Here is a 12,069-nt window from a genome sequence, read left to right on the forward strand (position 1 = left end):
GGTCTGGGATTCCAGGTTATTGTCACAGATTTATCCATGTCTGAAACACTGTCAAACATGTACGCTGCATTTTAAATTCTTCGACTGAAGACTCAGAGGTAGATCTGATTCTGTAGGCCTACCTTCTGTCAAACATGTGTGATTAACCCTTTAAGACGTAGATATTTAGAGGTAGATCTGAGTCTGTAGGCCTACCTCCTGTCAAACATGTGTGATTAACCCTTTAAGACGTAGATATTTAGAGGTAGATCTGAGTCTGTAGGTCTACCTCCTGTCAAACATGTGTGATTAACCCTTTAAGGTGTAGATATTTAGAGGTAGATCTGAGTCTGTAGGCCTACCACCTGTCAAACATGTGTGATTAACCCTTTAAGACGTAGATATTTAGAGGTAGATCTGAGTCTGTAGGCCTACCTCCTGTCAAACATGTGTGATTAACCCTTTAAGACGTAGATATTTAGAGGTAGATCTGAGTCTGTAGGCCTACCTCCTGTCAAACATGTGTGATTAACCCTTTAAGATGTAGATATTTAGAGGTAGATCTGAGTCTGTAGGCCTACCTCCTGTCAAACATGTGTGATTAACCCTTTAAGACGTAGATATTTAGAGGTAGATCTGAGATCACAGGTCTACCACCTGTCGAACATGTGTGATTAACCCTTTAAAACGTAGATATTTAGAGGTAGATCTAAGTCTGTAGGTCTACCTCCTGTCAAACATGTGTGATTAACCCTTTAAAACGTAGATATTTAGAGGTAGATCTGAGATTACAGGTCTACCACCTGTCAAACATGTGTGATTAGCCCTTTAAGATGTAGATATTTAGAGGTAGATCTGAGATTACAGGTCTACCACCTGTCGAACATGTGTGATTAACCCTTTAAAATGTAGATATTTAGAGGTAGATCTGACCATGTAGGCTGCTGCCTTGCAAAAGTGTGATTAAACCTGACCTGATATTTGGTACAGTTAAATCCATGGACTGCTCCTTTAAACATGAAGGGCTGCTGACAATAATTTCCTTTTCTCTTGTTTTCAGAGGGAAGTTAATCCCTGCTGAGCTGGAGTCCTCAATTCATACAGCTCAGAGAAAGGTATGGTGGGAGTAAACCTGTTGTAATTCTTTTCATATTTAATGAACCAACACCATCACATCCTTTTTGATCTTTATTTCTTCGACTCTCTAGGTTTAAAACATTATCAGGTCAGGTACACACCTACTCATACCTGACAATTCCATCATGGTCACCAAACATCCCAAGTATCTGACCAATCCCTTGGCTCTTCCTGAACTCAAACAAAAAACATAGCGGACTACAGAGTCAGGCTCTAGTTCCAGGTCAGAACTCTCAGACTGTAGAGTCAGGCTCCAGTCCTGGATCGTGGCTCTCAGACTGTAGAGTCAGGCTCCAGTGCTGGATCGTGGCTCTCAGACTGTAGAGTCAGGCTCCAGTACTGGGTTAGGGTTCTCAGACTGTAGAGTCAGGCTCCAGTACTGGGTTAGGGTTCTCAGACTGTAGAGTCAGGCTCCAGTACTGGGTCAGAACTCTCAGACTGTAGAGTCAGGCTCCAGTCCTGGGTCAGGGTTCTCCGACTGTAGAGTCAGGCTCCAGTGCTGGGTCAGGGTTCTCAGACTGTAGAGTCAGGCTCCAGTGCTGGGTTAGGGTTCTCAGACTGTAGAGTCAGGCTCCAGTGCTGGGTCAGGGTTCTCAGACTGTAGAGTCAGGCTCCAGTGCCTGGTTAGGGTTCTCAGACTGTAGAGTCAGGCTCCAGTGCTGGGTTAGGGTTCTCAGACTGTAGAGTCAGGCTCCAGTGCTGGGTCAGAGGTTCTATGACTGTAGAGTCAGGCTCCAGTGCTGGGTTAGGGTTCTCAGACTGTAGAGTCAGGCTCCAGTACTGGGTCAGAACTCTCAGACATTAGAGTCAGGCTCCAGTCCTGGGTCAGGGTTCTCCGACTCTAGAGTCAGGCTCCAGTGCTGGGTTAGGGTTCTCAGACTGTAGAGTCAGGCTCCAGTGCTGGGTTAGGGTTCTCAGACTGTAGAGTCAGGCTCCAGTACTGGGTCAGAACTCTCAGACTGTAGAGTCAGGCTCCAGTCCTGGGTCAGGGTTCTCCGACTGTAGAGTCAGGCTCCAGTGCTGGGTCAGGGTTCTCAGACTGTAGAGTCAGGCTCCAGTGCTGGGTTAGGGTTCTCAGACTGTAGAGTCAGGCTCCAGTGCTGGGTCAGGGTTCTCAGACTGTAGAGTCAGGCTCCAGTGCTGGGTTAGGGTTCTCAGACTGTAGAGTCAGGCTCCAGTGCTGGGTTAGGGTTCTCAGACTGTAGAGTCAGGCTCCAGTGCTGGGTCAGAGGTTCTATGACTGTAGAGTCAGGCTCCAGTGCTGGGTTAGGGTTCTCAGACTGTAGAGTCAGGCTCCAGTACTGGGTCAGAACTCTCAGACTGTAGAGTCAGGCTCCAGTCCTGGGTCAGGGTTCTCCGACTCTAGAGTCAGGCTCCAGTGCTGGGTTAGGGTTCTCAGACTGTAGAGTCAGGCTCCAGTACTGGGTCAGAACTCTCAGACATTAGAGTCAGGCTCCAGTCCTGGGTCAGGGTTCTCCGACTCTAGAGTCAGGCTCCAGTGCTGGGTTAGGGTTCTCAGACTGTAGAGTCAGGCTCCAGTGCTGGGTTAGGGTTCTCAGACTGTAGAGTCAGGCTCCAGTGCTGGGTTAGGGTTCTCAGACTGTAGAGTCAGGCTCCAGTGCTGGGTCAGAGGTTCTATGACTGTAGAGTCAGGCTCCAGTGCTGGGTTAGGGTTCTCAGACTGTAGAGTCAGGCTCCAGTACTGGGTCAGAACTCTCAGACTGTAGAGTCAGGCTCCAGTCCTGGGTCAGGGTTCTCCGACTCTAGAGTCAGGCTCCAGTGCTGATTCAGGGTTCTCAGACTGTAGAGTCAGGCTCCAGTGCCAGGTCAGAACTCTCAGACTGTAGAGTCAGGCTCCAGTGCTGGGTCAGGGGTTCTCGGACTGTAGAGTCAGGCTCCAGTACTGGGTCAGAACTCTCAGACTGTAGAGTCAGGCTCCAGTCCTGGGTCAGGGTTCTCCGACTCTAGAGTCAGGCTCCAGTGCTGGGTTAGGGTTCTCAGACTGTAGAGTCAGGCTCCAGTGCTGGGTTAGGGTTCTCGGACTGTAGAGTCAGGCTCCAGTACTGGGTCAGAACTCTCAGACTGTAGAGTCAGGCTCCAGTGCTGGGTCAGAGGTTCTATGACTGTAGAGTCAGGCTCCAGTGCTGGGTTAGGGTTCTCAGACTGTAGAGTCAGGCTCCAGTACTGGGTCAGAACTCTCAGACTGTAGAGTCAGGCTCCAGTCCTGGGTCAGGGTTCTCCGACTCTAGAGTCAGGCTCCAGTGCTGGGTCAGGGTTCTCAGACTGTAGAGTCAGGCTCCAGTGCCAGGTCAGAACTCTCAGACTGTAGAGTCAGGCTCCAGTGCTGGGTCAGGGGTTCTCGGACTGTAGAGTCAGGCTCCAGTACTGGGTCAGAACTCTCAGACTGTAGAGTCAGGCTCCAGTGCTGGGTTAGCGGTTCTATGACTGTAGAGTCAGGCTCCAGTGCTGGGTTAGGGTTCTCAGACTGTAGAGTCAGGCTCCAGTGCTGGGTTAGGGTTCTCCGACTGTAGAGTCAGGCTCCAGTGCTGGGTTAGGGTTCTCAGACTGTAGAGTCAGGCTCCAGTGCTGGGTCAGAGGTTCTCAGACTGTAGAGTCAGGCTCCAGTGCTGGGTTAGGGTTCTCAGACTGTAGAGTCAGGCTCCAGTACTGGGTCAGAACTCTCAGACTGTAGAGTCAGGCTCCAGTCCTGGGTCAGGGTTCTTGGACTGTAGAGTCAGGCTCCAGTGCTGGGTCAGGGGTTCTATGACTGTAGAGTCAGGCTCCAGTGCTGGGTTAGGGTTCTCAGACTGTAGAGTCAGGCTCCAGTACTGGGTCAGGGTTCTTGGACTGTAGAGTCAGGCTCCAGTGCTGGGTCAGGGGTTCTATGACTGTAGAGTCAGGCTCCAGTGCTGGGTCAGGGGTTCTATGACTGTAGAGTCAGGCTCCAGTGCTGGGTCAGGGGTTTTCGGACTGTAGAGTCAGGCTCCAGTGCTGGGTCAGGGTTCTTGGACTGTAGAGTAAGACTCCAGTACTGGGTCACGGGTTCTATGACTGTAGAGACAGGCTCCAGTGCTGGGTCAGAGGTTCGTGGACTGTAGAGTCAGGCTCCAGTACTGGGTCAGGGTTTGTGGACTGTAGAGTCAGGCTCCAGTACTGGGTCAGGGTTCTTGGACTGTAGAGTCAGGCTCCAGTGGTGGGTCAGAGGTTCTTGGACTGTAGAGTCAGGCTCCAGTACTGGGTCAGGGTTCTTGGACTGTAGAGTCAGGCTCCAGTGCTGGGTCAGAGGTTCTTGGACTGTAGAGTCAGGCTCCAGTACTGGGTCAGGGTTCTTGGACTGTAGAGTCAGGCTCCAGTGCTGGGTCAGGGGCTCTATGACTGTAGAGTCAGGCTCCAGTGCTGGGTCAGGGGTTCTATGACTGTAGAGTCAGGCTCCAGTGCTGGGTCAGGGGTTTTCGGACTGTAGAGTCAGGCTCCAGTGCTGGGTCAGGGTTCTTGGACTGTAGAGTAAGACTCCAGTACTGGGTCACGGGTTCTATGACTGTAGAGACAGGCTCCAGTGCTGGGTCAGGGGTTCTATGACTGTAGAGTCAGGCTCCAGTGCTGGGTCAGGGTTCTCCGACTGTAGAGTCAGGCTCCAGTACTGGGTCAGGGTTCTTGGACTGTAGAGTCAGGCTCCAGTGCTGGGTCAGAGGTTCTTGGACTGTAGAGTCAGGCTCCAGTACTGGGTCAGAACTCTCAGACTGTAGAGTCAGGCTCCAGTACTGGGTCAGGGTTCTTGGACTGTAGAGTCAGGCTCCAGTGCTGGGTCAGAGGTTCTTGGACTGTAGAGTCAGGCTCCAGTACTGGGTCAGGGTTCTTGGACTGTAGAGTCAGGCTCCAGTGCTGGGTCAGGGGTTCTATGACTGTAGAGTCAGGCTCCAGTGCTGGGTCAGGGGTTCTATGACTGTAGAGTCAGGCTCCAGTGCTGGGTCAGGGGTTTTCGGACTGTAGAGTCAGGCTCCAGTGCTGGGTCAGGGTTCTTGGACTGTAGAGTAAGACTCCAGTACTGGGTCACGGGTTCTATGACTGTAGAGACAGGCTCCAGTGCTGGGTCAGGGGTTCTATGACTGTAGAGTCAGGCTCCAGTGCTGGGTCAGGGTTCTCCGACTGTAGAGTCAGGCTCCAGTACTGGGTCAGGGTTCTTGGACTGTAGAGTCAGGCTCCAGTGCTGGGTCAGAGGTTCTTGGACTGTAGAGTCAGGCTCCAGTGCTGGGTCAGGGTTCGTGGACTGTAGAGTCAGGCTCCAGTACTGGGTCAGGGTTCTTGGACTGTAGAGTCAGGCTCCAGTCCTGGGTCAGGGCTCTCTGACTGTAGAGTCAGGCTGAATTGATTTTAATCTAACTAGCCTGGCAGTTGGTTTCTAGCTGCCTTATTTGTGTTTTTCTCTTTCATCCTGTGAGATAATGTCAGTAAAAAAAGGCTCTTCTCATTCTTCATAATGTCAGGAAAAATCAAAGTTACATCTTCAAACCATAAAAGTTAAAAGTCTTCAGAGGCTCCATGATTCTGCTGCTGCTCTGGTCAGTGGAACAGAACTACCTCTCTGCTTCAGGTTACGACTGCTGTCCTCCTCTTTTCCATGTCTCATGAGGACAAAGCTGCTGTTGTATTTTTTCTTTTTTTTTTAACCATTCAGATTTGTTTTTGTCAGTCAACTAAATATACAGATCCATAAATCAGTTCTGGTCTGAGAAACTAATAATCAGCACAGTATCATCATTCACCTGTGTATCTGAGCTCTCTGCTGCCCTCTAGTGGTGACGGCTGAACACCTGTCCGAGTGTCTCCAACCTGAAGACTTCTCTCTCTCTGTCAGGGATTGGTTCCTTTCTATGTCAACGCCACAGCGGGGACCACGGTGTACGGAGCCTTCGACCCTCTCCATGACATCGCAGACATCTGCCATCGACACTCTCTGTGGATGCATGTGGATGTAAGGGGACCAGGACTGACCTGTGTCTGTCTCTAATATTAAAGTTAGATAACACTCAGGACCACCAACACGAGGGCCAGAGGCCCCAAACTCTACTGTAGATCCATGTGGGTGTAAGGGGACCAGGACTGACCTGTGTCTATGTCTAATATTAAAGTTAAATAACACTCAGGACCACCAACACGAGGGCCAGAGGCCCCAAGCTCTACTGTAGATCCATGTGGGTGTAAGGGGACCAGGACTATAGTCTGGTACAGAATGTGTGTTCATGTGAGTCTCTCTCTCCAGGCAGCATGGGGCGGCGGCCTGCTGATGTCAGAACGACACAGGATGAAACTACAGGGTATTGAGAGGTAACCACATCAAACAAAGAACAATGAAATGTTTCAGTCTGAGTTCCTCGGGGGAGGCAGCTCTAAAACTGTAGACTAACATCACATTTATAAAGAACAGAACATAGATGTGTTATTTAGTCAGGGGTCAGTAGGTCTAACACTCTTTTTCAGAGCCTCCTCTGTAACCTGGAATCCTCATAAGATGATGGGTGTCCCTCTTCAGTGCTCGGCCATCCTGGTGAAGAAGAAAGTAAGTGTTCCTCCTTCTATGTGCAGTGCCAGTGTTTCCTGTGGTTCTAGATATTTCCTTGTTGTTCTACAGTCTTTGTTTCTAGTAACATCAGCTACACCACAGTTTGGAGACAACGAGAACTGTTGGAGCGATTCCCTGGACACAAGCATCTCTCTGAGGGTCAAACTGTTAGATCTTCATTCTGCAGATGTCAGGCCAACGTTGTTATTCATGTTTGACTCTGTGTCGTTACTTAAAAAGTTCAAAACAGGCTTTGACATTCATCTTTGTTTGGTCTGTGTTTTCTAAAAGATTGTAGAGCAAACGAGCAGACCCCTGCAGATCATGGCTATCATTTACTAAGCAGTGTTATTTCTCTGTATTTAACAGTGTTATTTCTCTGTATTTAACAGTGTTATTTCTCTGTATTTAACAGTGTTATTTCTCTGTATTTAGCAGTGTTATTTCTCTGTATTTAGCAGTGTTATTTCTCTGTATTTAGCAGTGTTAGTTCTCTGTATTTAGCAGTGTTAGTTCTCTGTATTTAGCAGTGTTATTTCTCTGTATTTAACAGTGTTATTTCTCTGTATTTAGCAGTGTTATTTCTCTGTATTTAGCAGTGTTAGTTCTCTGTATTTAGCAGTGTTAGTTCTCTGTATTTAGCAGTGTTATTTCTCTGTATTTAACAGTGTTATTTCTCTGTATTTAGCAGTGTTATTTCTCTGTATTTAGCAGTGTTATTTCTCTGTATTTAAGAGTGTTATTTGTCTGTATTTAACAGTGTTATTTCTCTGTATTTAACAGTGTTATTTGTCTGTATTTAACAGTGTTATTTCTCTGTATTTAGCAGTGTTATTTGTCTGTATTTAGCAGTGTTATTTCTCTGTATTTAACAGTGTTATTTCTCTGTATTTAGCAGTGTTATTTGTCTGTATTTAGCAGTGTTATTTCTCTGTATTTAGCAGTGTTATTTCTCTGTATTTAACAGTGTTATTTCTCTGTATTTAGCAGTGTTATTTGTCTGTATTTAGCAGTGTTATTTGTCTGTATTTAGCAGTGTTATTTCTCTGTATTTAACAGTGTTATTTCTCTGTATTTAGCAGTGTTATTTGTCTGTATTTAGCAGTGTTATTTCTCTGTATTTAGCAGTGTTATTTCTCTGTATTTAACAGTGTTATTTGTCTGTATTTAGCAGTGTTATTTCTCTGTATTTAGCAGTGTTATTTCTCTGTATTTAACAGTGTTATTTGTCTGTATTTAACAGTGTTATTTGTCTGTATTTAGCAGTGTTAGTTCTCTGTATTTAGCAGTGTTAGTTCTCTGTATTTAGCAGTGTTATTTGTCTGTATTTAACAGTGTTATTTGTCTGTATTTAGCAGTGTTATTTGTCTGTATTTAGCAGTGTTATTTGTCTGTATTTAGCAGTGTTATTTCTCTGTATTTAACAGTGTTATTTCTCTGTATTTAGCAGTGTTATTTCTCTGTATTTAGCAGTGTTATTTCTCTGTATTTAGCAGTGTTATTTCTCTGTATTTAGCAGTGTTATTTCTCTGTATTTAGCAGTGTTATTTGTCTGTATTTAGCAGTGTTATTTGTCTGTATTTAACAGTGTTATTTCTTTGTATTTAACAGTGTTATTTCTCTGTATTTAACAGTGTTATTTGTCTGTATTTAGCAGTGTTATTTGTCTGTATTTAACAGTGTTATTTCTTTGTATTTAACAGTGTTATATCTCTGTATTTAGCAGTGTTATTTCTCTGTATTTAGCAGTGTTATTTCTCTGTATTTAGCAGTGTTATTTCTCTGTATTTAGCAGTGTTATTTCTCTGTATTTAGCAGTGTTATTTCTCTGTATTTAGCAGTGTTATTTCTCTGTATTTAGCAGTGTTATTTCTCTGTATTTAGCAGTGTTATTTGTCTGTATTTAGCAGTGTTATTTGTCTGTATTTAGCAGTGTTATTTCTCTGTATTTAGCAGTGTTATTTCTCTGTATTTAGCAGTGTTATTTCTTTGTATTTAACAGTGTTATTTCTCTGTATTTAACAGTGTTATTTCTCTGTATTTAGCAGTGTTATTTCTCTGTATTTAGCAGTGTTATTTCTCTGTATTTAGCAGTGTTATTTCTCTGTATTTAGCAGTGTTATTTCTCTGTATTTAGCAGTGTTATTTCTTTGTATTTAACAGTGTTATTTCTCTGTATTTAACAGTGTTATTTGTCTGTATTTAGCAGTGTTATTTGTCTGTATTTAGCAGTGTTATTTCTCTGTATTTAGCAGTGTTATTTCTCTGTATTTAGCAGTGTTATTTGTCTGTATTTAACAGTGTTATTTGTCTGTATTTAGCAGTGTTAGTTCTCTGTATTTAGCAGTGTTATTTCTCTGTATTTAACAGTGTTATTTCTCTGTATTTAGCAGTGTTATTTGTCTGTATTTAGCAGTGTTATATCTCTGTATTTAGCAGTGTTATTTCTCTGTATTTAACAGTGTTATTTCTCTGTATTTAGCAGTGTTATTTGTCTGTATTTAGCAGTGTTATATCTCTGTATTTAGCAGTGTTATTTCTCTGTATTTAACAGTGTTATTTCTCTGTATTTAGCAGTGTTATTTCTCTGTATTTAGCAGTGTTATTTCTCTGTATTTAGCAGTGTTATTTCTTTGTATTTAACAGTGTTATTTCTCTGTATTTAACAGTGTTATTTGTCTGTATTTAGCAGTGTTATTTGTCTGTATTTAGCAGTGTTATTTCTCTGTATTTAGCAGTGTTATTTCTCTGTATTTAGCAGTGTTATTTCTCTGTATTTAGCAGTGTTATTTCTCTGTATTTAGCAGTGTTATTTCTCTGTATTTAGCAGTGTTAGTTCTCTGTATTTAACAGTGTTATTTGTCTGTATTTAGCAGTGTTATTTGTCTGTATTTAGCAGTGTTATTTCTCTGTATTTAACAGTGTTATTTGTCTGTATTTAGCAGTGTTATTTGTCTGTATTTAGCAGTGTTATTTCTCTGTATTTAACAGTGTTATTTGTCTGTATTTAGCAGTGTTATTTGTCTGTATTTAGCAGTGTTATTTCTCTGTATTTAGCAGTGTTATTTGTCTGTATTTAGCAGTGTTATTTGTCTGTATTTAGCAGTGTTATTTCTCTGTATTTAGCAGTGTTATTTCTCTGTATTTAGCAGTGTTATTTGTCTGTATTTAGCAGTGTTATTTGTCTGTATTTAGCAGTGTTATTTGTCTGTATTTAGCAGTGTTATTTGTCTGTATTTAGCAGTGTTATTTCTCTGTATTTAGCAGTGTTATTTCTCTGTATTTAGCAGTGTTATTTCTCTGTATTTAACAGTGTTATTTGTCTGTATTTAGCAGTGTTATTTCTCTGTATTTAGCAGTGTTATTTCTCTGTATTTAACAGTGTTATTTGTCTGTATTTAGCAGTGTTATTTGTCTGTATTTAGCAGTGTTATTTGTCTGTATTTAGCAGTGTTATTTCTCTGTATTTAGCAGTGTTATTTGTCTGTATTTAGCAGTGTTAGTTCTCCGTATTTAGCAGTGTTATTTCTCTGTATTTAGCAGTGTTATTTCTCTGTATTTAACAGTGTTAGTTCTCTGTATTTAGCAGTGTTATTTCTCTGTATTTAGCAGTGTTATTTCTCTACATATTCTCCCCAGAATGTTTGTCATCCAACATGATTGATCGGTATTTTAATGTCTTTCTCCTTTTCTGTATTTAGCAGTGTTATTTGTCTGTATTTAGCAGAAGTGTTATATCTCTGGGGAATTTAGCAGTGTTGATGCCTTCAAACTCTGGCTCATGTGGAAGGCCAAGGTAACACTGATCTCTGTGGATTATCTCAACGAACCTGTAAAGTGAAAATAAATCTGTATTTAGGTTTGTTGTATGACAGCTCACTGTGTTCTGAACCCCTAAATCAAATTTCAGTCACATAAAACATCTCTGCATTTATAAAAATTAAGCTTCAAAATGCTGAAATTGAGGCAGTAAAGTCTGCTCCAGGATGGTGTGGGCGTGTCTGCTGAATGAGCTGAAGCCACGCCCACTCAGGAGAAATATGATTCCCCTCAGGTTTTAAAAAAGCTACAATCTGAATGGAGGACAGCACTCTCACCATTTTTCTGCCTCTTGACCTTTTGTTGACCTCAGAAGAAGAGACAAGGTCTGTTTTCTGTTTGAAATCTCTGTTCTATTGCTTTAAATGATCCATAGCCCACTGTGGCTGATAGATTTGGTAAGTTTACCTCACAGTGAACAAAAAAAAACAACATTAAACTGACTGTTAACTTTCAATAAAGGCAGAGACATCAGCTAACAACAGACTGGACTGAGAAGAGCTGCTCTGTGATTTTATTGGAGTGTTAGAGGGGCGGGGTCATTCCCTACAATGGGTCGGTGACATCATGAGTCCACATATTAGCCCCGCCCACATTAATCCCAACCAGGAAAGACATGGAACTTTCTAACAGTCCAAATCCAGAATTCAGTCACATGTAGATCTCAGTGTTTTCAAAGGTTTACAGCAACCACATTCCAACATTTCTAGTGTGTTAAGACACAAACATCACTTTACAGGGTCTTTAATAGCACTCTCTCTTTTTGCCTGGAGTTTAAATCACACTGTCTCCAAGACTACATTATCCCAGTTCAGACCAGAGATTCAGTACTCAACCAAACCGTTTTTGGGGGCTGGAAGGACTGAGCTAGTAATTGGAGTTAGGCATGAGGCTGAGGGTTAGAAGGGTTGGGGTGTAAGTAGGCGGTGGGCCGAGGCCGCGTATCTGCTTAAGTTTTTGAAAATAACGATCTGCACCGAGGGAGGAGCCAGATTTCTCATATTATGAAGATTATTTTACTATTAATCAGATTCTGTTTGTTGTCACTCCAAATACTTGCACATTTTTTTACTATCGTAACCTAAAGTTCGTTATTTTTTCAGGCAAACGCCGATGCCTACTGTAACGTTTGGCCAATAGCAGGCTGCGATTCATACGGCATGAGTGCTATTGGCCAATCAGAGAGCGCGTTACATTGAAAACTGGTGTTTAACACTGGAGGACGGTGAAGGTGCACCTTTACCTGCAGAATCAGTGACCTGATAGTTGGGCTGCAGTCCCTATTTTCAGCAAATAAAAGGTAAGTTTATGGTATGGCAAACAGTGACTATGAAGTTCCCTTTTCTCATAAACATTATGTTCAAACGCATGTCGACTCATTGTGAGGGCAAAGATTGCGTGAGCTAATGCGAAGTACCGTGCATAGCATTATCGTAGCTAGCATGATGCTAATCACATTACCGATGAATAAAACGGTAAAAGTACTAAAAACTAAATTATTGGCTTTAGATGTAAAGGTACTAAAGGTAATGATGTCCTTACAAGAACATTAAGACTTCTTTTTCTGCTCTTTG

The 12,069-nt window shown here is 43.2% G+C and overlaps 1 protein-coding gene across 1 annotated transcript in view; it reads left to right on the forward strand.

Annotated features, from left to right (window-relative positions):
• LOC121519843 (glutamate decarboxylase 1-like) overlaps positions 1–11,694 on the forward strand; it is a 35,203-nt gene extending 23,509 nt beyond the window's left edge. Inside the window, exons 9-13 of the mRNA XM_041802872.1 lie at positions 1,040–1,094; positions 5,972–6,088; positions 6,377–6,441; positions 6,595–6,673; positions 11,599–11,694. Coding sequence (XP_041658806.1) covers positions 1,040–1,094; positions 5,972–6,088; positions 6,377–6,441; positions 6,595–6,673; positions 11,599–11,694 — 412 coding nt within the window. The remainder of the gene's footprint in view (positions 1–1,039; positions 1,095–5,971; positions 6,089–6,376; positions 6,442–6,594; positions 6,674–11,598) is intronic.
• Positions 11,695–12,069: the final 375 nt, after the last annotated feature.

The sequence above is a fragment of the Cheilinus undulatus genome, linkage group 13, assembly GCF_018320785.1.
Source record: "Cheilinus undulatus linkage group 13, ASM1832078v1, whole genome shotgun sequence".
Lineage (NCBI taxonomy): Eukaryota > Metazoa > Chordata > Actinopteri > Labriformes > Labridae > Cheilinus > Cheilinus undulatus.